A 25,970-nucleotide genomic window follows, 5' to 3' on the forward strand; every position below is an offset into this window, starting at 1 on the left:
CACTCTCACCTATATCTTTGGAGCAACAAGGTGGAGTAAGGAAGAAAAGTGTATCATCAGTAACACACATGAAAAAGCTTGAAGAAAGCAAGAAAAGGAAAGTTCGAATGGTACTAAACTGGTTGATGAATCATCACACACTAAAAGTGACAATGATGGTCCAATTGTGTTCAAGAAGCCTGCTAGACCAGTGGCGGTTACTGGTGCTAGTGCAAGAGAAGACCAACATTTGATTATAGTTGCTAAACCTAGAAAAGAAGATTAATGAAGTTAGAAGAAAAGATTCTCAAGAAACCAGATGGTCTTCAAGTATTGGCTAATATTGCTCTGGATCAGGAATCTACAAATCCTGACAGGTCTTAAGCAATTTCTGACAAGATAATGACAATTCCCGATCAGACAATTTCTACATCTCACACATCCAAGAAAATTAAAATTGCTAAGGAAGTTGATCTGCAGAATTCTATCAAGATGAAAGTAAAGACTTCATCTATTTTTCAATACAAGAAGATCACACTTCAATTACCACAGAAGGGGTCCAGTACACAAGAACCCTCTTCTCAAAGTGAAGATGCACCTTTTCAAGCCCCGACTACAAAAGAACCACCTGCTCAAAATGTAGGTGCAAGCATATTCTCACATCTGACTATTCGCGACATTGCTCCAGAAAGTTGTAGTTTGTGGTTGATGATATGATGAAGACAGTACAAGATATGAAAGCTCATCAAAATCACACTGCTGAATTGGCTGCTGTTATCCATGATCCTATCATTGAGGGAAGCACATAAGAACCTTCAGTTCAAAGGGTTGAAGAAGCTTCTACACCTCATGTCACACAAGAAGCAACAGTTCAAAGTACTGTTGCAGACTTATTATCAAATTCTACTAAGGGATCGATTTTTGACAAGCAGCACATTCCTGACACAAGGTCAATTCCTGATGAAGTTGTTCTTGATTCAACAACTGTACTAATCACTTCTCAAGACAAGATTGAAGCAATCTTGGTATAACCACTCAAGGCTATACCAATGGTTGATACTCCTCAAGGTACAAATTCTCTAAACTCTATTTTATCTGCTGATATGACTATGATTAGACCTTTATAAAGGAATACCTCTAGTCATATGATCACAGACAACTCTTCTCAGCCACCTCTTATTTCTGTAGGACAAACTTTTCTGAGCTTTTCATGTGAGACTGAGAGAAAAGATTTAGTGAACAAAAGAATTCAAGAGAGGCAGGATCCTTACCTGGCAAAGGGAGAGGTAGATGAGAGACAAGATTTAGTTAATCCTTGTGATGAAACTCTGACTCTTAAAGTTATCAAATGAGTGGAGTGAGAGGTTATGAGATCACTTTAAATGAACAGAGAGATTTAGGTACTCATGGTTCTTTTCTTACAGGATTTACACATGTAACTAAGCCTTCTAAGTCACATCTTGATTTAAAACTCAAAGGCATAGTTCCTGATTCTGATGTTGATTCTGAAATTCCAAAGAGATATTCTGGTGATCAAGACAATTCTGATGACTTTGATGATGATAATCCTGATGATGTTGTATAGAAAGCTGGTATTGAAGCATCTAAATTATCTACTTTTGGTTCATCATCTGGTCATACTGCTATTCTACATCTTCATAGGGCTTATGAATGGAATCATTTTTGGAGTTTACCCAGTGAAAAGATATATATGGAATCTGCTCAAACTTTAGCTGATCATGTTGTTCGTTTAGTTTTAAATACTGATATAAAAGCATCTATCAAATCCATTACTATTTTAGTCAAATGCCCGCATTCTTCTGTCTCTGTATTCAAGGAAGATACTATTAAAATCAGAGAGGAACTTGCTGATATTTTTGTGACTATCAAAGGTACAAACAAACAAAGTGGTTTGCTAAACAGAATGTTTAGCTTGGAAGCAAAACAAGATCGAATGTCTGAAAAACTGACAGCTTTGGAAGCTGGTCAGATTGCTATAAATTCCAAGTTGGATGCTCTTTTCTCTCTACTACAGAGTCTAGATTCCAAAAAGGGGGAGATAGTATCAAAGAGAAAATGTCAACCTGAATCAGTTTTGAGGAGAAATACCAATTGTGATGATGATGGTGATAAAGAAGAAAAGGAGGCATCTGATGCTATGAAAGTTGATACTATGAAAGTTCAATCTGGAACTGGAATTCAAAGTCAAATGAAGACACAGTCAACTCAAGTCTCTAAGGATAGATCACATGGATCTAACATGGAAGCTGCTTTTGTTACTCCTAGTTCAATTCCTGATTACAAAGTTACAAGTTATGATGATTTTCATGACACTGAAAGAGTGATAGTGAATCCTGATTCTATGAAGACTAAAGAAGAAGAAATCTTATTTCGAATGGATTTACAGATTCTCTCTGCTTATGTTGAAGTTGTTAATGCTGAAAACTTCAAGGAAGAAGAAATGGTTTATGACAGAGAAGAAAGGGCTTAGGAAGGAAAAATTAGAATAGCTATTGATAAAGCAGATCAAAAGTACAAGAATATGCTTAAAAGATCTGAAAGGAATAGATGGAGGAGTACAAATAAGAAGATGTTGCAAGAAAAAGCAGAAAGGAGAGCTCAAGTATTTCCAAAAATCAAGAACAAATGCAAATGGAGAAAGGTTACTGATCTTAATTATAATGATAAATTGAGTTTTACTCCTGGAGGAATAAGGATGGATGGTTTACTTAGTTCTAATACCATGGGAGATAAGAAATCTTAGTTAGAACAAGCTAAGAAGCTGAAGTTTTTTGAACCATTCACAAGAGCTAGAATAGGACATCATGAAGCAAAACTAATCAACTTAAAGTTGTTGAACTTCACACTTGCTGATAGTCCAGATCATGAAGTAAGAGATGATCATCTGGATAGACTTGAAGCTGTGAAGATTATTCTTGACAAACGTGATGGTTCTGAATCTAAACAAAAGATCTTACTCTTATTGCAAAATGTTCATGTTCAAGTTCTTTCACTTGATGAACTGATGATCATGTCAATAAAAGAATTGAAGTACATTCACTATTTGCTAAGAGTTGAAGATGAAACTTCTATGTTATGGTCAAACATGATTCTTTCCAATATAAGAAGAAGGATACTGGATGATGGTTGATATTATTTTGAATCATATGTTCCTACATACATAAATTTCAGAGGGTAAGAGGTCAACATGAAGAAAGGTGAAGCTATCATTGAAAATTTTCTTACTCCGAGACATATAACTATGAATCCTGATGGAAGTAAAACTTGCAATATTTCATTGAAAGACATGATGATAGAAAGAGCACAAATTAGAAGTCTAAGGGCTGCTATCTATCAATTATTTGATAAAACAGAGTATGAAAAAAATTTATAGATCAAGTTAGAAGATATTCTGTTGGAAAGATTGATGACAGAGCTAAAGCTTTTATTCAGAGATACTGCAGAGTTTATCAAGAAATATAAAGATCTACATCTAAAACAAAGTAAGCTTTACACTACTTATTTTTTCTATTTGGTTTTTGGCACTAGACAATTCTATTGGAGTTCATGCTTATTCTGTAAAGCATAAATTGGAGGAGATTGTTGGGAATTGGCTAAGTCAAAGATCAGGATCTGTGTCACAATCAGGATATGATCAACTGTTGTAATATGATTATTCGTTGAAAGCTTCGATATCATCCGTTGATATACATAAATTATTATCCATTGATCAAAGCTATCCGTTGAAGAATGACTTGGATGATAAGTCATGACTGCGAGATAAATCAGGATGTGCTGATTTATAGGATTGTAGTTGATTTAGATATGTAAAGTATTAGAGTTATAATGCAACATATCTTATAATTGATAGAGGACTGATTTTGTAGTTGTGTTGTATATAAACACAGAATAGGTTATCACAATGTGGTGTGCACAACTCGAGTATTCATATAACCTAGAAGCTCTTAAGAATATTGTTCTTGAGAGAGTTTTGTAACAATTTATTAAAGATCAATATAAACGGTTATTTGATTCATCTCTTCTTACTTTACTTTCATAATACATCGATTTGTTTAGTAATTGTATCCAACCCCCCTTAAATAATTACTTTACTGGAAACAAACTCTAATATGGCAGAAATGCCGCATATTCTCTGAAGAAAAAAGGTCGACCATCGACCAGGAGTTGGACAGGCTCCTTGCACCAGGCTTCATCGCTCCATTTAAATTCCTCACGTGGATCTTCAACGTCGTTTTGGTCAAGAAAAGTATCGGCAAGTGGCGAATGTGCATCGACTACTCTGATGTCAATATGGCAAGTTCGAAAAACTTTTATTCCTTGTAGAACATCGATCAACTCATCGATGCAACATCAGGCAATGGACTTCTATCATTTATGGATTCCTTCTCGGGGTACAATCAGATAAAGATGGATAACTAAGATTGTTAACAAACACATTTATCACACATCGAGGCATCTTTGGGTACCTTGTCATGCCCTTTGATCTCATCAACGCTGGTGCCACATTCCAACAAACCATGGACACTATTTTTGGCGCCCAAATAGGAGGAAACATGTTGATTTACATCGAAGACATGATCTCCAAGTTGAGGATAGCTTCAGACTACGTTAAAGACCTCCGTGAAACCTTTGAGAATGTGAGAGCACACAACATGCACCTAAACCCATCCAAATGCTCCTTCGGCCTCACGGCCGGGAAATTCCTAGGATTCTTGGTCACTCAGTGGGGAATAGAGGTAGACCCGGCCCAAACAAAGGCAATCATGGAAATGGAAAATCCAAAATCCATGAAGGATGTGCAACGACTGATAGGGTGCATCGCTGCCTTGAGGTATTTCATCCTCCAATCATTGAAGAAATGTTTACCCTTCTTTTCGATAATAAAACAGGCATCCATGTAATGTCCTCCAAATCCGGGGTCTAGATCTGGGGGTTACTTGTTTTCTCCAATATAATACAAACATGTATAACAATTATGCAATACTATATCTAAACCCTTATATATATCCAGGATCTTTTTTTAGGTTGAGATATGAAGACAAGAACAAACACATTATCTTTAGTACAAACCAAATTTAAAATCTCATAAAACTCTTTTTATTACAAACCATTATCTAAACAAGTTTTAAACTACATTTATTTTTATTCAAACTCATACTACATCTATCTATATTATACCTGCTCAGATAGCTCAAAGCTCTCTTCCTGGATTGGGATTAGCACTCTTGGTATTAGAGGATGCTTGACACGCTTTTTTACTATGCGAGTCCAGATAGGTTTCATTCTCTTTCTTAACTGAAAATAAATAAGGTAAATAACAACAAATGGGGTGAGCCAAAATTTGCTCAACAAGTCCAAAATATATAAACAGTATTATAAAAAGCTAAATGAACCGATAATTTGATTGTATTGATAACTATGTTTTTCTGTAAGAAGGAACGAAGGCCATTATCGACGAGTAACAATAAACTAGACTGGACACAAGTTTGCACCTATATCCCGCTGATCAGTCAAGATACAGTGCAGATCTATACCTCTATGTATAGATCCACTCGGGTACCCAAGCTTAACAGCCCAAAATAAAGATCCGGTTAACTCCCGGTCCATAGGATCAAGTGTATACCTGATCCTAACCATCACCATCCAGTCCACAGATGAGCAACAGATACGATCAGTATGCTTTGATGTATCCCAACACCAGAATATATTAGGATATATACATATATATATGCATAATCTATTGGAATATAAATAGAGTATTCAGTAAATCAAGAGAAATCAGGAATCGAAGGGTAATATGAATAAAGGAATAATAGTTGTGTATCAGTGTATGTGAACATGAACTATCAGTGTTTAACAGCGATGCGAATCTGTATAAGAGAAGGCAATTTACTATTCTGAAGTTAGAATAGGGGAAAAACTTGCCTGTTATGTGATCGACCATAAATATATCACTGTCCTCTAACACTGGTTTGGTCCTCCTTATTAGCTTTGTATGTATCAGAGAAAGTTACTCATTTAGTTAACTCGTATGTCAATCGCGTCTCAAACCGACTTCACGTAGCCTTTATCGTCTACCCGTACACTTAAAATTGAATTGTATAATAATTACTAACATTTAGGACTCGGTTAACCACATAATTCACATAGCACACAAGTCATATAGTCATTATAGGCTTAAAATAATTTTTAGAATCGAAATCGTATCATTATTCGCATTATCAATCAATATGTGGCCCGATTCCTAATTTTCGAAATTGATTGGACTCGTTTCCATAAGTAATAGGGCATATAAGTAAAGGAATATCGAAAGCCGACTCATTTCCGAAAGAAATTAGGATTTAAAAATAATTTTATTAAAAATTGATCATTTTTCGGAGTAAAAGGGCTTTCGTTTCGTTTAAATCGGATAAACGTTTCAAATTATTGTTCAATAAACGGGAATAAATCAATTTATTATTCAATGTAATTAATTATTCAAATTAATTGAACCTCAAAACATTTTTAAATAATTATTTAGGAAAAATCAAAGTTAAAAATGATTTTCCATAATTTTTGGAATTAAAAAGAATTTATTATGATTTATTAAAAATAATTTAATTAATTATCAAAATAATTAATCATTTTTTAAATAATTAACAAATAATAAATAATTAAAGATACAAATAATTTTGAATTTCAGAAAATATCTCAGATTTATTTATAAAATAAATCATTTAAATAAATAAATAATTAATTAATTTATAAAATAAATAAAACTGATTTTTATAATTTATAAAAATAAAATAAAAATAAAAATCCCAGAAACATTTGTCAAAAATGAAATATTCGACAAAAGGATCAAAACCGGGTTTCAGGAACGGGTTAACGCGTCACAATCCGGGTCGGTGAAGAACACCACCGGAATCTGCCCAGAATCCGGTGACTTCACCGGACTCTGGTGAGTCCCGTTTGGGGTCGTATCGTTTGGAATCGGTTTTGATCCCAAATCATTGCAAATCTCATCTCCACTCTGATTCAGGCCAAAATCCACCGTAATAACCCCTGAATATCATTCTCCGGTCAAAACTCCAAACTTTTCCGGCCAAACGTCGAAATCACAAATTCGTACATGAAAGCTCGATATTAATAGCTTAAAATAAATCCTGAAACACCTATAATCAAACCCCTAACCTCCTATTAACCCCAGTTTCTTCTAAAATAAAAAACGATCAAATCAAAAATTTGTATAAACCCTAATAATCGAACTTACATAAACAAGAATCGTTTGTTCAATTAACTACCATAAATTGACTATAAACATTCAAACAAAGCTATATCAATCATCAATTACTCTAATAACCCTAAAATCAAAAAGTCCTAATTCAAGTATAAACCCTAGAAATTAAAATTGAAAAATAACGAATCAAAACATGAAATTGATACCAGAAATCGAAAGAACAGATCGAGAGGATCAATTTGAGTACTCACATCGATCGATTTGGTGCAGAAAACTGATCAAAATCACTACTTGATTTCTCGACCCGATTCTGAAAAACTCGACCCAAAAACAGAGATTTTTCTGATTTTTAATAATTAATTATAAATAATTAAATAAAAATTAAGCTATTTATATAAGTAATATAATACTCCTAATTAAAATTAAGACCCTAATTATAAATCTAAAATTATTGGCCCCTAATTTTATAATTTTTGAGTATTAATTTTTAATTTTTAAATATTTAATATATACAATATGTATGCCAAAAAATCCTAAAAATTGTGAATAATTCAAAAATGCAAATAAATGGGCTATTTAAAAGTCCCATAATTTTATAAAAATCAAAATATGAATTTTGTGGGGCTTTTGACACCCAAAGGTGTCCGCAAAAGTCATTTTCCACGAAACGAGAAAATTTATAAAATAACTGGATGTTTAGAATGGCGCGATGGTATAAGCCATTCTAAGAAAAATAAGGCCAATTATTTTATTTGAAATATGAGCTATTAAAACAAAGTTCGGGTCGTATAACTTTTGATACGAAAGCTTTTAAAATGAAATAAAATACCCGATAAATACCCTGACGATGTGGAACACACGTAGCACATAGCAGTTAGGGTTTTATGACTAAATACACATAATAACATAACAAAATACATAATTCATTGTTATTATAATATAATACAAGCATAATTTCCCAGTCGTTACATCCATCCCCCTTTAATAGGATTCCGTCCTCAGAATCTTGCTAAGGAAATAACTGGGGATACTTTTCTAACATTTCACTCTCAAGTTCCTAGGTTGACTCTTCAACCATGGGATTTCTCCATAAAACTCGTACTAAAGGTACAGACTTATTCCTCAACGCTCTCTCCTAGCGATCTAGAATTCTTATTGGTTGCTCTACATATGAAAAATTAGCTTGAATCTCTATCGGCTCATATTCTATTATATGTCTAGAATCAGGATTATATCTCTTAAGCATGGACACATGGAACACATTATGAATATGCTGCATATGAGGTGGTAAGGCTAACTGTTACGTAACCTTCCTGACTTTCTTCAAGATTTCAAATGGACCAACATATCGGGGCTTCAGTTTACACTTGTTGCCAAATATGGTTAATCCTTTCCATGGCGATACTTTTAATAACACATGCTCCCCTTCTTGATAATCCTTATCCTTCTTGGTTTGATCTGCATATTTGCGTTGTCGATTTTGTGCTGCTTCGAGTCGCTTTTGGATAAGCTCTACTTTTTCCTTAGTCTGCTGAATTAATTCTAGATCTAGAATTTTGCGTTCACTCACTTCATCCCAACATATAGGTGACAAAGCTTCATAAGGCGGCATTCCAATACTGGCATGATAATTGTTGTTGTAAGAAAATTCCACTAATGGTAAATGTTCATCCCAACTACCTTCAAAATCTAATGTACATACACGTAGCATATCTTCGATTGTCTAAATTGTTCTTTCACTTTGACCATCTGTTTGTGGATGATAAGCGGTACTCATATTAAATTTAGTACCAAGGCATTCCTGAAACTGTCTCCAGAATCTCGAATTGAAACGTGTATCTTGATCAGATACAATAGATACAGAGACTCCATGTCGCATCACACACTATACCATAGATGGCCTATCGCAATGGTTTAATCATGCGTGTTACAAAATTATGTTACCTTAACTATGCTCATCTTAGCCTACCGCAACGTAGTATTTTTTATGTTACCATAGCATTTGTAACATGTTACTGTAGTTTCGAAGTGTTACATATGGTAACATGTGGAAACTTATGTTACAATAAGGTGTTAACAGATACAAAAAGTAACATTTTACAAAAAGTTAAATATATATAATTATTTGACTAAAAAATTAATTAATTTTGATAATATAATTAAACAATAATATTAATATTAGCTAAGATTGATAAAATAGTTTTTTTGTTAAATTTTGTTAACTGTACTAATTAGTAACGGATAATTTTTATTAATAAGAAATTCAAACACTATTTAAACTTAAAATTTTATTAAAAAATAAAATGTAAAAGTGAATAGCAACATTTTTTTGGAGTCTGGTTGGGCTCTAGTTGGACTCTGAAGAGGCGGGTTCCAAATTTTTAGAGAGCGGGCTCTTAGCCGCTCTATTACACTCTTAACATATCTCTCTCAGTCTCTCTCATTTTTCAATCGATTCACGCCTTGTCAATTTTATCAATTTAGGGCTTCACTGCAGAAGGATTCAACACAATTGGTTTGGGGCTTCACGGGTCTTCTCGCTTGCGCAATGTCTTTACCAGAAGAAGACGAATGGGAGCTCATCAACGACGATGGCTTCTTTTACAAGCGCCACTTCTGCTCCCCTCCAGTTCCACTTGTTGAGGACAACAATCGAAATATTCGGAGAAGAAATGTTCTGTTAAAACCTAAAGACAAGTACCAAGCTGAGCTTTCTCGTTGGGAACTTTTGCCAAACACCTTGAGGGACTTGAATTTGCAAACCCAAAATGTTGAAAAGAGGTCTGAGAAGATTGATGTGGGCGAAAGGGGAGATGAGTTGTCGGTTGAGTTTTCAGGTTTTAGCGGGTGTGCTCTTGTTGATGAGCTTCTTGCTCATGTAGTTTGAAGATCTTAGTTTTTTGCTAAATTTGACTTTCTTATTGAATTTTAGGAACTTTTTTGTAGTGTATGAGATATTCTGTTTTAATTCTTGGTAATTCTGAGTTTAGGGTTGTTTGTGAAATTGGGTTTTCCTGGATATATATTAAAATTTCATTTTTCAGAAATGTAATATCATCATATCTATTGGGTTTTCATTTTTCTTGCCATTTGTATCCTTGTACAGATATCTCTGAAACCAGAATTGTTGGTGTTTCTCATGAGCTTCTGCACCTGACCAGACAAATAAAACTGAGAGATAGAATGTGAGCAATGCCACCCTACTATACTATGTTCATGTATCCCGTGATGTGTTTTTACAGCAGTTGCATTACTTTAAAGATAGTACACCATGGAAACGTACACCATGGGCATGTACACATGGACATATATGCATTCACCGCCCAAGGCTTGTAGAAAGCCTAGTAGCTTTTCTTGTGAAGAATTGGAGCATGAACTTTTTAAGCTATTCTTGAACACAAAGAATCAAAAGTAAGCAATTTGTGCTAAAAAGCTTGAACTTGTTGTATAATTTCATGAATCATTGGATGTATAATGCATATAATGCTGCAAGTTAATTTGTTCTGTACCGTACGATTATCCGCTTCTGTTGGTTTAGGATCAAATTAACTCCACAATTTTGGACTATTTGTGTGCCTATAAATTCACACCTAGTTGCATATGTTAAAATTTAGCACTTGCTATTTTTAGATTTTAATTTTTGTTGTGTGATCCAACACTCTGTATATAATATTTCTTGGTCTGTCACTGAGTATACCTTAAAGTTATATTTATCCCTCTGATATGCATCCTTTTGTTAATCATTATCAGCTACTATCTGGTTTCCAACTTTTAATTTTTTTTACAGGCAAGGTGCTTGCTACCTACCAAGCGTATTACTATATTGACAAAACAAGAAGCTTTCTCTTATAAACTGTATGTTGTTCAATCTACTATAGGCTGGCTTTATATGATTTCTCTTTATATGTATATGTTGATATTCTAAATATGATTAAATGGATTCGGTCTTTCGGTGGAACATGTGGATGTTTACTTCTCCAGAAGCAAATCCGCTACCCGCTACCCGCTACCAGCATGTACAATCCCCGCCACAAAAGATACAGACTACTCCTACTACTTACAACAAAACACACACTTTCAGGTTTTTGAACCTATATAAATTTTATACTTCAACTAGATATTCTAAATTATCTTATAAATGTTAATTGCTACTTCAACATCAGCTACATATCTTAATTACGTAAGACCCCTGTATGAAACCAGAGGCAGTTACTGATTCTATCCTTTATGAAAGTAACTTACCTGATTACAATTTAATTGGATAGCCCTCGAAGCTATTATCCCTTAAAAAGTCAATTCCACCTAATCTTTTTAAACTTGAGAATTTGCATTAACTTTATTATCCGTACCCATTCATTGCTTAATCAGTTCAAGTATGTACCACGGAAAAGTTGGAAAAAAAGGAGAGTGGAATCAACATTTATTTGTATAAAAAATTCTATAATCTTTAAATACATGAATATAAAATGATCTTAATAACAATAAATAAATGTTTAAAAACCTACTTGACGGTAAGCTATACCTATCATATCCCTCATTCTTCTTCCTAATGCTTTGAAAAACTTGCATAAAATTATCATATATATACTTTCTTTTTGCTTTAGGATGTCTTCCATCTGCAACCTGATGAATAGAGCACCTGCATTAATTAATGGAACACCTAAAGCTGTGGAACACAATCTGACATGTTTCTTAAAGACAAATTACTGTAAAATACTTTGACAAGTTCCGCTGCCTATATATAATTTTTATTAACAAGTATAATAAAGTAAACCACACATAGATGCTATTCACTAGTTATAAAAACTAAACCTCATCCCTCATTCGATATAATATGGCAGCTTTAAGATTAAAAGTATTTGAAAAAAATGCATTCTATGTATTTCTTTGTCTTTTAATAATACTTGTTAAAGATAATACTAGTGTTCTCGAATTTTGTCTAGCAAAAGAAAATTAACCACTTCTATAATACTGACGGTTTAAATAAGTCGGATATGATTGGGGAAGCACGTAGCAGGAGCTTTTATCTTCGAAAGAGCAATAGTAACAGGACATGAGAATCTGCATCTTCCTCATTTTTCAGGTCTTTTAATTCGAGACTTGTTTTCTGTAAAGAAAACAACAAATGATTATTATCCTAAAAGGAACAGAAAACCAATGATTATTATACTATGTTGGTCCTACACTATTTCACTCTGCTTTTGTTCTGCATCACATGTAATTACATGATGTATTACTGATGAGAATGAGACCTGTTTTCTGAATCATAACATTTAAATATCAATAAAGTTAAAACAATATATATAGGTGACCTATACTTTTGGTGAGTTATAACTTGTATAGTATTTCTTCAACATTTTCTTCTTGTCTCTCTGCCATACACATGCTTAACTTTTTGTAAACAACATTTACCCCATTATTAGCTCTTTCCATCCTGAACTGTTTGTATGAATGTTGGATTTCAGGTAAATCTAGGCTGAAGAGTAGAGATTTGGAATGGTATTTTTTCAGTGCACTTGATAAGAAGTAGGGAAATGGTGCAAGGACGAATCGTGCAACTGATCAAGGGCACTGGAAAACCACTGGTAAAGACAGGGCTGGAAAACCACCGATCGAGGGTGTTTTAATTTTTTTGTTCTATTTCTTTCTAGCAAAGAAAATTCTCAAACTAGTAAACTGATAGGTCTTATAGGGGAAGGTACATATCAGGAAGCTCTAGTTAACATTATAGAGCATATTTTTGTTTATTTTGTCGACTTGTATGAAAAATAGGTTTATGGCATGTTCAATTTATAAACAAATCCTGTCAATTTTTTAGAAATATGTTACATTAGGTACTTTAAGTATTACAAACAAATTAGTTTAATATAATACAAATAATTATAAAACTTTTACAGTATGGAAAAAATACTACAATGATTTTGTGGCCCACCAGCGGGGTCCACAAGTGGGCCCCACTGGTGGGCCCCATTTTTTTTAGAAATTTTAAGTCCAAAGGTAACATACATATTGTGATACTATAGACAGAGATTGATGTTACCTTTGACAGCTATTGTAATACAAATGTGAATGTTACACCAGGGCAAAGTATTGTTACCTTAGGGGCCAAAGGTAACTCGAAAAAAAGCAACTTAATTTTTATGTTACCTTAGGGCTTTTTCTGGCTGCGGTAACATTTTTTTGGGCCTGTTGTAATATTTTCTTGGTGTTGCTATAGGCCATTTATGGTGTAGTGATAATTTCTTTGAGATATAGATGTACTAACTTGTCAAGAGAAAATCTTTCATTGATTGGGAGAAAATGTGCTGACTTGGTTATCTGTCAATGATTACCCAAATTGCATTACGATTTGCTTTGGTTCTTAGAAGTCCTACCATAAAATCCATTGCTAGATGTTCCCATTTCTAATCTGGAATATCCTGTGGTTGTAGTAATCCGCTTGGACGTTGATGTTTTGTTTTCACTCGTACTTACCCACTCAGCTATTTCTTTCTTCATGTTTGGCCACCAAAAGTTTTCTTTCAAATCTCGATACATTTTTGTATTTCCTGGATGTATGGAATATCTTAAGTTATGAGCATCCAGTAGGATTTCTTCCTTTAATTCTGGTATATTAGGTATCCAGATTCTCGAGGAAAATCGTAGAATTCCTTTATCATCCTTCCGACTTGTAATTTCTTCTCCTGTTAGGTTATCGTCCTCTTGACTCATTACTTCTTCTTGATATCTTCGAATCTTTTCCAATAGTTCTGGTTGAAATGTTATTGTATAATTCATTTTAGTGGATTCCCGTGGAATACGAACTTCAATTTCCAATTTTCAAATTCTCTGACCAATTCTTCTGATGAAGTTAGCATATTCAATCTCTCTTTCTGGCTTAGCGCATCTTCTACGACGTTTTCTTTTCCTGGATGATAGCTGATTATAACATGATAATCCTTAATCAATTATAGCCATCTTCGCTGTCTCATATTGAGTTCCTTTTGTGTAAAGATATACTTTAAGCTTTTATGATCCGTGTAAATTTCACACTTTTCACCATAAAGATAATCTCTCCAAAGTTTTAGTGCGAACACGATTGCCGTTAGTTCCAGATCATGCATAGGATATGTCTGTTAATGAGGTTTCAGTTGTTTAGAAGCATATGCAATTACGTTACCGTGCTACATTAGTACACATCCAAGTCCTCGATAAGAAGCATCGCTATAAATAACAAAATCTCCTTGCTCGTCTGGTAGCACAAGTACAGGTGCGGTCACTGATCGATTCTTCAATTCTTAAAAACTTTCTTCACATTTCTCATTCCATATGAAATTTTTATCATTTCGAGTCAACTTGATTAGTGGCGTAGCTATCTTCGCAAAATTCTTAACAAATATTATGTAATAACCTGCCAGTCCCAAGAAACTTCTGACTTCCGTAAGTGTCTTGGGTCTTTCCCAATTCAATACAGCTCCAATCTTTGTTGGATCGACTTTAATTCTTTCAATGCTGATAATATGACCCAAAAATTGTATTTCTCTTAACCAGAATTTACATTTTAAGAACTTCGCTAAAACTGTTCTTTTTTTAAGATATCCAAAGTAATCCTCAAATGTTCGGCGTGTTCTTCTTCAGTCTTCGAGTAAATCAAGATGTCATCAATAAATACAATCACAAACCTGTCCAAGTATTTCTTGAATACTCCGATCATCAAATCCATAAATGTTGCTGGTATATTAGTCAAACCGAATGCCATTACGAGGAATTCATTATGTCCATATCTGGTACGAAAAGCAGTCTTGAGAATGTCTTCGGCCTTAATCTTCAATTGATGATATACTGACCTTAAATCTATCTTAGAAAACCATACGACTCCTTTTAACTGATCAAATAAATCATCAATTTGTGGTAGAGGATATTTGTTCTTGACAGTCAACTTATTCAGTTCACGATAATCAATACATAGTCGCATACTACCGTCTTTTTTCTTAACAAATAATACCGGTGCATCCCATAGGGATACACTGGGTCGTATAATTCCTTTATCTAGAAGATCTTGTAATTATGTCGCTAACTCTTTCATTTCAATTGGTCCCATGCGATACGGAGTTTTCGAAACTGGTTCCGTACCTGGTGCTAAATCAATAGTAAATTCGATTTCTCGACCCGACGGTAATCCTGGAAGTACATCTGGAAAGACATCAGGAAATTCATACACAACGGTAATGTCTTTTATCCTCGAAATTTCCTTTTCAGTATCCAATACATAAGCTAAATAAGCCTTACATCCTTGGTGTAACAATCGTTTAGTCTGCAGTATTGTCAGGAACTCTCTATGATCGCAATTTCACTTTTTTATTTGCATAATCGATCTGAGCATTATTACCGGCTAACCAATTCATCCCTAGAATAACATCAAACTCCTATAACTTGAAAAGTATCAAGTCAACTGAGAAGTGATATCCGGCTATTTCGATATCACACTCGGAACACACTTGATTTACATGCACCTGGTCGTCATTCGCTAATTTTATAATTAACATCCCGCCCAACCGTTGAATTTCACAACATATCCTATCAATGAATTCTTCAGAAATAAAAGATCTTGTGGCTCCAGAATTAATCAATACTTTTGCATAACCGAGTTCATAGAAAGCGTACCTGCAATCACACTTGGACTCTCCACAGCCTCCTTCATAGTCATATTAAAAGTCCTTGCTCTAGGCTGACTCTGATGTGGTGGTGGAGGTAATGATAATACTTTCAGAACACTGGCCTCTATTGCTGGTCCTCTACAATCCCTGGCAACATGCCCTTTCTTCCCACATTGGAAACAGGTAACATCTATTCTGCTTATTGGGCATTTATTGAAGTAGTGCCTCTTCTGTTTACACTTGAAGCAGGTCACGTTTGCTTTGCTCCAGACACTTGTATGTTTCTGAACACATGTCTTGCAGTATGGCACTAGTTGTCTGACAATTCCCTGCTAGTTCGGAGCTTGGAAACGATTACCTATCCTCTATTTTCCTTGTCCTGTTCTTTTAAATCAATATTCGTCCGGGCCTGAAATCCCGGTTTCCTGTTGGAACAGTTCTGAAAATTTCCTTATCCCTTTTCCTTTGGGACATCTCACTTTCCCCTTCAATAATCATGGCTTTCTAAACCACAGCCGTATATGTCGTTAATTTAAATACTACCACTCTGCTACGAATCCATGGTTGCAATCTCTGCTGGAATCTCTTAGCCCATTTTTCATCAGTATCCACCTGTTCTGGAACAAACCTAGCCAATTCTGTAAACATGGTTTCATATTCAGTCACTGACGTGTTCCCTTGCTTCAGTTCCAAGAACTTAATTTCTATCTGGTTTTTCATAAAACGAGGAAAATACTTCTCCAGAAATAATTCAATGAACCTATCCCAAGTCACAATGCCTTCACCTTCTAAAACTTTCTTGGATTCCCACCAATAATTAGATTCTCAATCAGGAAATAGCTGGCAAAATCAGTCTTTTGATCCTCTTCAACTTTTACTAACGCGAACACTTTCTCCATTATTTCAACCATGCCCTAGATTTAGTAGGATCCGCTGTGCCTACAAACTCTAGAGGCTTTACTGACTGAAACTGTTAAAAGTAACAACATGTACCACTTGTGGCATTTGTGGTTTAGGTTGGGGGTGGTTGTTGTAACATTTGTTGCTGAATCTGTTGTTGTTGCTGCATCTGCTGTTGTATCATTACCATCTATTGTTGCATCAGATGGAACATTTGGTTCATGGTATCATTATTCTGTCCCTCAGAGTTGCATTTAAAGGTCTCAGTTCTGGTCTTTCTTTTTGGTGCCATTTTTCTGATAATAAAATAAACAGTTCTTTTAACATTTTATTAAACAACTGAAAGTGAGTAAAGAAATAATTTAAATTATATTAAAACAAAAATTTTAAACAATTTAGGATTTTAAGAAAATTATTTGAAATAACTTAAAATATTAAATAATTAACTGAACAACATTATTTTAAATATTTCATTTATTTTCAAAATTAAGCAGGATTTAAAAATATGAAAAGACTGTAAAACAGTAAAGTAAATGTAAATGTTGTAAAGACTGAGAACTTAAATAAATGAAAAAAAAGTTGGAAAAGGTTTATTTTATATAACAGACATCAGTATCAGGTGTTAATGTTTGATACAAAAGTCTAACATAGAGTCTACTATTAGATATATTTGTGATGTCATGTCTAATGATGATTTGTGTTTAGTTTTCAGATCTTAACTAACAAGACAAATCAGGACTTAACTGGAAATCAGTACTTATACTGAAGTCAGGACTTAAGAAATCAGAACTTAAGTTGTCAGAACTTAAGTTATTAGAAGATATTTATCAGGAGATAATATCAGGACTTAAGGAGACTTTGAGATAAGGAAGGCGGCTGATTGAAGGAAAGAAGATTGAGACTAAAACAAGAAGAGATATGCATGAAGAAGAATTCTATGAAGAATAGAATACTTGGAAGAAAAGATAACTATTTGATATATTTTTGGATGCAGACTTATGTTCGATATCAATTAGAAGATTATCTTGTAACTGTGTGTTTATATAAACACATCATAGGGTTTACACTATGTGTGTTATCTTAATCGAGAATATTATTCATTGTAACCCTAGCAGCTCTCGTGATATTTGTTCATCATTGAGAGAGGACGGTTCTATTGTAATATTTTTTTATTATAAGATTATTATGTGTTTCATACTTGTGTTTTTAATTCGATTTGATGTGCTAGACACTGTATTCAACCCCCTTCTACAGTGTGTGTGACCTAACAAGTGGTATCAGAGCAATCTGTTAACATACATACAGTAAAGATCCAAAAAAAATCATGTCTGAAGAAGCACAAACTCCAACCAAGCCCACCAAAACTGAAGAAACTCTAAAGACTCAAATCCTTAATCGATATGAGACTATTAGGGTTCCCATACTGAAACCTTCTGAGTATCCCATATGGAAGGTGATGATGTCTATGTTTCTGGAAGCTATAGATCCAGAATTCCTTGACAGAATTAATGAAGGACCACATAAGCCAACCAAGCTCTCTGTTATAGTTGCAGATCAGCCAGCACAGTCTATACCAAAGGAGAAAAGTGAATATACAGCTGAAGATATCTCATATATTGCAAAGGATGCAAAGGTAAGACATTTGCTGCATAGTGCCATTGATAATATCATGTCAACAGGGTAATTAACTGCAAGACTGCAAAGGAGATATGGGATGCCTTGGAGACAAGATGCCAGGGAACTGATTCAATTAAGAAGAACATGAGGACTATACTCACTCAAGAGTATGAGCACTTTGACTCAAAACCTGATGAGTCATTAACTGGTTTATATGACAGATTTGTCAAACTCTTGAATGATTTGTCACTGGTGGATAAGGAATATGATCTTGAAGATACGAATCTTAAATTCCTTTTAGCTCTTCCTGAAAGTTGAGATTTGAAGGCCACAACTATAAGAGACAACTATGCTCTTGATCAAACTACTCTTGATGAAATTTATGGTATGCTCAAGACTCATGAACTTGAGATGGATCAAAGAATCAAGAGGCATGGGAGAAATTCAAGGATAGTTGCTCTTAAGGCTGAGGAGGAATCCCCTAAAGTGGCTGTCTCAAAGAAAGGCAAAGGAAATGCTCTCATCACAAGTCTGATACTGAGTCATCAAGTTCTGATAGTGATGAGGATTCAAAACTGAAAGTCTATCTGAGATGGATGCTGATGAAGAGATGATGAAATTGTGTGCTCTTATGGTGAAGGGTATCACAAAGATAGCTTACAGAAAAATCAGAAGGGGAAAGAAGTTTTCCAGGAAAAGTGGAAGTTCTGATAAGAAGGGATTCAGAAAATCTGAAGGCAAAGCTAGAAAGTCTGACATAGGAGATTACTCAAATGTTAAATGCTACAATTATGGTGAGAAAGGCCACATATCTCCTGATTGCAAGAAAGGAAAAAGTGACAAATGCAAGGCTCTTGTCACAAAGAAGAAAAGCTAGACAGACACTTCAGATTCTGAAAGTGAGGTAAACTATGCCTTGATGGCAAATGCTGATAGCAGTTCTGAAGCTGTTGAGTTAAAGGTACCTCAAATAACTTATGTTTTTCATACTGATGATATTACTAAGTTGAGAAGATATCTTAAAACCATGTTCATTAGTTATAGAGATCAAACTTTAACATGTGAAAGATTAACTTCTGAAAATCTTGCTTATAAAAAGAGGAATGATTATTTAGAAAAAGAGTTAGTTATGTTCCATTATACTTAGAAAGATAGAGATGATGCTTTCTATGTTAGAGATGAAGTGCTTAAAACGAATGAATCTCTAAAAACTGAGTTAGAAAAGGAAAGAGAGATTATCAGGACTTGGACTAACTCTGGAAGAACAACTCAGAATTTGTTAAGTAGTGGAAATGGGAAAGAGGGCTTAGGTTATGGAGATGATAAGAATAATAAAGGAACTGTAGAAATTGAGCCTATAGTTGTTAAAAAAAAGCCAAAGGTAAATCCTGTTAAGTTTTTAGTTGTAAAGTCTGATATTGATAAATTAGAAGTTAAAGAGAAATTAACTTCTGACAAACCAAAACAGGATAAGCCAACTGAACTTAACATAGGCTTAATGACAAAGAAGCAGCTTAAGCATAAGCTGAATGATGTTAAGAATGTATACAAGGTAAAGCCACCTAGGAAAAAATAGGAATCGAAAGGAAGGTGTGAATAAAAGCAATGATTATAAGCCTGTTCCTAATGCTCCTAGAAAGAAATGTTATAATTATGGAAATTCTAACCATCTGGCCTCTTTTTGCAGGAAGAATAAAAACATAAACTCCATACCTTCAAAATCAGGAGTTAAGAGTCAGTCTGTTAGATATAGGCCACAAAATCCTTGTTTTCATTGTGGTAGTTTATGGCATTCCATTTATACTTGTAAGGAATATCATAGTTTGTACTATGATTATTATCAAATAAAAACCTTCTTTAAAGAAAGTTAGCATTATTCCTTCTAGTGTAAGTTCTGATGGAAAGTCTGATACTGTAAATTCTGATAAGAAAAATGTTAACATAAACTCTGATGTTAAATCCGCTGCAAATGTTAACAAACTTAATAAGGCCAAAGGATCCAAGCAAGTCTGGGTCCTTAAAACTAATCATTAGTGGTCTTTGTGATTGCAGGGCAACATGAAAAACATCCTAGTTCTGGACAGTGGATGTTCAGGACATATGACTGGAAATAAATCCCTGTTATCAGACTTTGTGGAGAAAGCTGGCCCAGGTGTTTCTTATGGAGATGGCAACATGGGAAAAATTCTGGGATATGGCAATATCAATCTTGGGAATGTCATCATTGAAAAAGTAGCTCTAGTCTCAGGACTTAAACACAATCTCCTGAGTGTGAATCAAATCTGTGACAGAGGTTATCATGTGGATTTCTTTGAAGAACACTGTGAAGTTGTAAGTAAATCTACAGGAAAAGTTGTTCTGAAAAGATACAGGCATAGTAACATTTATGAAGCCAAGCTTTAAACAAGTTCTGATGGTTTTACAATCTGTCTTTTAAGTAGAGCATCAATTGAAGAAAGCTGGGATTGGCACAAGAAACTCTCTCATTAATTTCAGCAATATAAATGAACTAGTCAAGAAAGATCTTGTGAGAGGACTGCCAAAATCAGTATTTGCTCCTGATGGCCTTTGTGATTCATGTCAAAAGGAAAAACAAAGAAAATCTTCATTCAAGAGCAAGACCGAATCTTCAATTCTTGAGCCTTATCACCTACTACATGTTGATCTATTTGGTCCAGTGAATGTCATGTCTATTGCAAAGAAGAAATATGCTATGGTCATAGTAGATGAGTTTACCAGATACACATGGGTGTATTTCTTGCACACAAAAAGTGAAACTGCATCTATCTTGATTGATCATGTCAAACAACTGGATAAATTGGTTAAAGACTCTGTGAAAATCATAAGAAGTGATAATGGCACTGAGTTCAAGAATTTGATTATGAAAGAGTTCTACAAAGACCATGGATCAAGCGGGAATTTTCCGCTCCTGGAACTCCACAGTAAAATGGAGTTGTTGAAAGAAAGAATAGAACTCTTATTGAAGCTCCACGAACTATGCTTGATGAAGCAAAGTTACCAACCTATTTTTGGGCTGAAGCTGTGCAGACTGCTTGTTTACTCAGAATACAACACTTATCAACAAGCATGAAAAGACACCATATGAGATGGTGAACAAAAAGAAGCCAAATCTGAAGTATTTTCATGTATTTGGATGCAAGTGTTTTGTTCTTAAGACTCATCCTGAACAACTACATAAATTTGATCTAAAAGCTGATGAAGGAATTTTTGTTGGATATCCATTTTCCAAAAAGCCTTCAAGAATCTACAATTTAAGAACAAGGGTTGTCATAGAATCTATCAATATCTCTTTTGATAATAAGAAGATTACAGGAATTGAAGATTTCAATGATCATGATCAGCTGAGATTTGAGAATGAAGTTTTAAATTCTGACACTGTAAATCCCGACAGTCTAAATCCGACAGTCTAAATCCTGATACTGCAAACTCTGATGGGTTAAACTCTGATGTTATTGAAACTGTGGTAACTACGCCAAAGAAAAATGCACCTGTGCAGGGGAGCATATTGAAGATCCAACCACATCTCAAGAAGCATCAGAACCAAGAACAGGCTCTTCAAGTTCTGATTCATCAAGTTCAGATGGGGCAAGTTCTGATAATTCTGGAAACTCAAATTCTGATTCATCAAGTTCTGATGGGCCAAATTCTGATAATTCTAAAAACTCAAATTCTGAAGGATCCAACTCAGAGAGCATAATTTCAGGGGGAGCATCAGAAAATGTTGATGGAGACAGCATGGATCATGGGGGAGCATCCAGTTCTAGAGATAATCTTCCATCTGCAAGGAAGTGGACTAAAGAACATACACCTGACTTGATTATTGGAGATAGATAAGTGGATTTTATATCCACTTGGAATGCTTTATTACAAGCTTAAATTGGTGTTTTGGACTCAAGTTGTTGGTATTTTGATGTGTTTTTGTGTTGTTGCATTTCAGGTATCAGTTATATGAAGAAAAGAGCTTTTAAAGGAAATATGATGCCAAGGCCATTGTCAAGTTGTAGAGAATCTCAATAGCTTCGCGTGGGCAGTTGAATCGCCTAATTCTGACGAGTAGAACTCAAGTTATGGCCAAAACAAGATTCATCAGAAATTTTCCCAGTCAGTAGCTGAGCGCCCGCTCAGGAGCTGAGCGGCCGCTCAGGGCGCGGCTGGTCGCTGATTTCGCTGAAAAAAACCTTTTTGAGTGGAATTTGACGATTTTAAGGGTCCAGGTCCACTAGGGGCGTATATATACTTAAAAAAAAGGTTTTTCATCATCCGGGAAGATTGGGATACCAAGGAGAAGACCTAGAAGCACAAAACAACTCCAAAAAAGAAGATCTTGTTTTTAACTTGTAATTCTTTGAATAAGTTGTAACTTTGGATGCTCGTTTTTGTTCTTGTTGAACCTAGATCTCGTTTATTCGTACTTTAATTATTATTCAGTTTATTAAGACCTTGTTTATACCATGCTTTCATTGGAACCCATGGTGACGATGAGTTCGATTATGGGCTAATCGTTGTCATGGGGTTCTAGCGGATTTACTTATGAATTTCAATAATTGATTTGTTTCGATATCTTGGTGTGTGGTGATTGATTGATATCCTAGTATTGGTTGTGCTTATTCGTCTTATATGCGTAGCTAACATATAAGATAGTGTGTTAATCTCTATTGAAGCGACAATGAATATAGATGTTTAGAACTTGCCATGCTAGCATAGGTTCATGTATGTGTATGCATGATTCGTAGGTAACTTTAACCGTTTTACTTGCCCTATGTAATCAAGATAGATAACTTATGCTTAAACCGTTATGTTGTCAAATTCTATAGACATATAGGGTCTCAATATAATTGGTGCCTATTCAGCTTCTATCTCTTTTGTGGATGTCTGTAGAATGGTAATCGTGCAACGAAAGTTGGCGTTTATCAGTTTCGTGTTATTTGATTAGTGTCATCACCATCACATGTTAAGGTTAAGAATGAAAAGGCTATTGAATGAAGTAGTAATGAAGTTAGAATCCCATGTTTGTCATACATAGTAATTCAATCTCAATTCTCTTAGTTAATGTTATTTAGTATAATCTCTTAGTTTAATAAAACCCAATTTGTTATTTGTCTTAGCATTGAGCGATAACTATACATTGTTGCATAGGGGCATAAATTGAACTTAACCTAAACCAGTCTATGTGGGAACGAATCTGATTTATATTTTATACTACTTGCGAACGCGTATACTTGCGTGAATATTAGCTCGTGTTTTCACCCTAACAAGTTTTTAGCGCTGCTGCCGAGGACTCGGTGTTAATTTTTAGTTTATGTGCTTGTCATCAGTGGTCGTTAAAGTTCACTGACTCGGATTCTTTTACTTTCACAGTTTATTTGCTTGTGTTTCAGGTACTCATTACAATGGGAGATCCAGCAGCACGAACGAAAGCCTTGATGGACTTTTCTCAACCCAAGATCAATGACATTCAATCTAGCATTGTCCGGCCAGCTATCATAGCTAATACCTTTGAGATCAAGCCTGGCATAATTCAATGGGTGCAGAATTAAATCCAGTTTGGGGGTTCTTCAACGGAAGATCCCAATATGCACATTAGGGATTTCATTGAGATCTGCGACACCTTCAAGTTCAACGGTGTTTCTGAAGATGCTGTGAAGCTGAGACTGTTCCCATTCTCTCTGAGGGACAAGGCTAAGAGCTGGTTACACACTCTACCAGATGGTTCGATTACTACTTGGGAGGATCTTGCTCAGAAATTCCTTACTAAATTCTTCCCTATGGCGAAGACAGCTGCAATGAGGAACACTAGTACTCACTTTGTGCAGCAAACGGGAGAATCGCTATGTGAAGCTTGGGAGCGCTACAAGGAGATGCTTAGGAAGTGTCCTCATCATGGAATTCCTAATTGGATGATCATCACTTATTTTGACAATGGGTTGGGGGCACAGTCCAGACCCATGCTCGATGTAGCATCAGGCGGAGCATTATGGGCAAAGAGCTATAAGGAAGCTTATGATCTAATTGAACTGATGGCTGCTAATGAATATCAGTATCCAGCCCAGAGATGTCCACAGGGCAAGGTAGCAGGAGTTCTTGAGGTGGATACAGCTACGGCTATCACTGCTCAACTAAAGGCGTTGTCTATGAAGATCGATTCTCTGGCTAACTATGGTGTTAAGCAGATAACCAGTGTTTGTGAGCTGTGTGCAGGTCCGCATGCGACAGAGCAATGTGCTATATCTAGTGACTCAGCTCAGTTTGTGAGCAACTTTCAGAGATCGCAGCAGCCAGTTCCTGCCACTTATTATCCTGACAACTGGAATCATCCTAACTTCAGCTGGAGCAACAATCAGAATGCGATGCCATAGCCGTTCCAGCAGTTTGCAAATAAGCTATTTAACCCTCCTGGTTTTCAGCAACAATTTACACCAAGACAACAACTCCAACTTCAACAACAAACTAATGATGCATGTAACACCCCCAGATCCGGGGTCAGGGATCCGAACCGTCACGGTCTTTCTTTCCACAATACCACTTCACTTAATTAATAATAATTAACCTTATGTTGTGACCCCACACTAACACACACCACAACTCGTTATAGTCTCAGAGATGAAATTGAAATAAGTACAAGTCTTTGAATCCACAGTTTAAAAGTTATTACAACCCAAAATGATTACTTGATAAATTTACAGTTAATTGCCATTATCTGCCACAAGTTATAATTATACAATATTTGGTTCCCAAAAGTAGAATGTCTGATCTACAGATAGATCTACCTCTGCAGCTATAGCAGCTACTATCTCAACGGGAAGGCGCGGGGCGCTTCCCACGCTCTTGCGCTGGGTCTGCTTGAGCCTCGCCATCTTTCCTAACTGTTGTTGTGTGATGAAGAAATGAAGCAAGAGTGAGCAATACAGCTCGCAAGATAATATATAGTGTTAACAATAATACAAGTATCTGAATGGATACTTACTAGAATCCTTTATCATGTGTAAGGTAATTACTTACTGGATATAAATTTAAAAGAAGATGAAGTTACCAATTACTTCACTATACTTATACCATTTTTAGAAATCTACTTGAACTACTACTGTTCAAAGTATAATAAGATTTAAGAGGTCATCCCATAGATGAGACCATAAATTAAAACTTGAATATATTCAATCTTTGAAATATTTTTAAAAGAAATGAAGTTACGAGATACTTCATTCAATGGAAATACCAATAAAACTGTTTGACCCTGTCAATGCTTCGGCAACCACCCATTCGTAGCCTTTCGATCGAAATGCTACGGGTAGTGTTGCAGAATTATCCAACTGGATGATGAACTCATTACAGGCGTTTGTCGCGCCAGGAAGACCACTTACGATGATCAGTCGCAGTAGTACAAGCCCACCATTTTCTACATGTAGAGGAGAACCTGCCGGATTTACTTGTCAACCGAACACTGGACTCCTAAGGAATGGACCGCCTTAGCGGAACTTCCAGGCCATTTGAGCCAATATAATAAGGCTGGGCCGGCGCCACTCGACCACTTACGCCACTCCTAGTTCAGATGAAATCCATGACTCTGAAACGTAAAGCTC

At 35.2% G+C, this 25,970-nt stretch overlaps 1 protein-coding gene and 1 non-coding gene across 2 annotated transcripts; one reads left to right on the forward strand and one right to left on the reverse strand.

Moving 5' to 3' along the window:
• Positions 1 to 9,609: 9,609 nt before the first annotated feature.
• LOC141705294 (uncharacterized) lies at positions 9,610 to 12,813 on the forward strand. Its single transcript, XM_074508315.1, has 3 exons — positions 9,610 to 10,097; positions 11,007 to 11,074; positions 12,685 to 12,813. Exons 1-3 carry the CDS (start codon positions 9,768 to 9,770, stop codon positions 12,686 to 12,688), a joined length of 402 nt encoding a protein of 133 aa, XP_074364416.1. The 5' UTR covers positions 9,610 to 9,767; the 3' UTR covers positions 12,689 to 12,813.
• An 11,360-nt stretch (positions 12,814 to 24,173) lies between these two features.
• Positions 24,174 to 24,280, reverse strand: LOC141705296 (small nucleolar RNA R71). The gene has a single exon (XR_012568287.1). It is a non-coding gene; the product is annotated as a small nucleolar RNA R71 (small nucleolar RNA).
• Positions 24,281 to 25,970: the final 1,690 nt, after the last annotated feature.

Source organism: Apium graveolens, unplaced genomic scaffold (assembly GCF_009905375.1).
Source record: "Apium graveolens cultivar Ventura unplaced genomic scaffold, ASM990537v1 ctg8749, whole genome shotgun sequence".
In the NCBI taxonomy this organism is placed as follows: Eukaryota; Viridiplantae; Streptophyta; class Magnoliopsida; order Apiales; family Apiaceae; genus Apium; species Apium graveolens.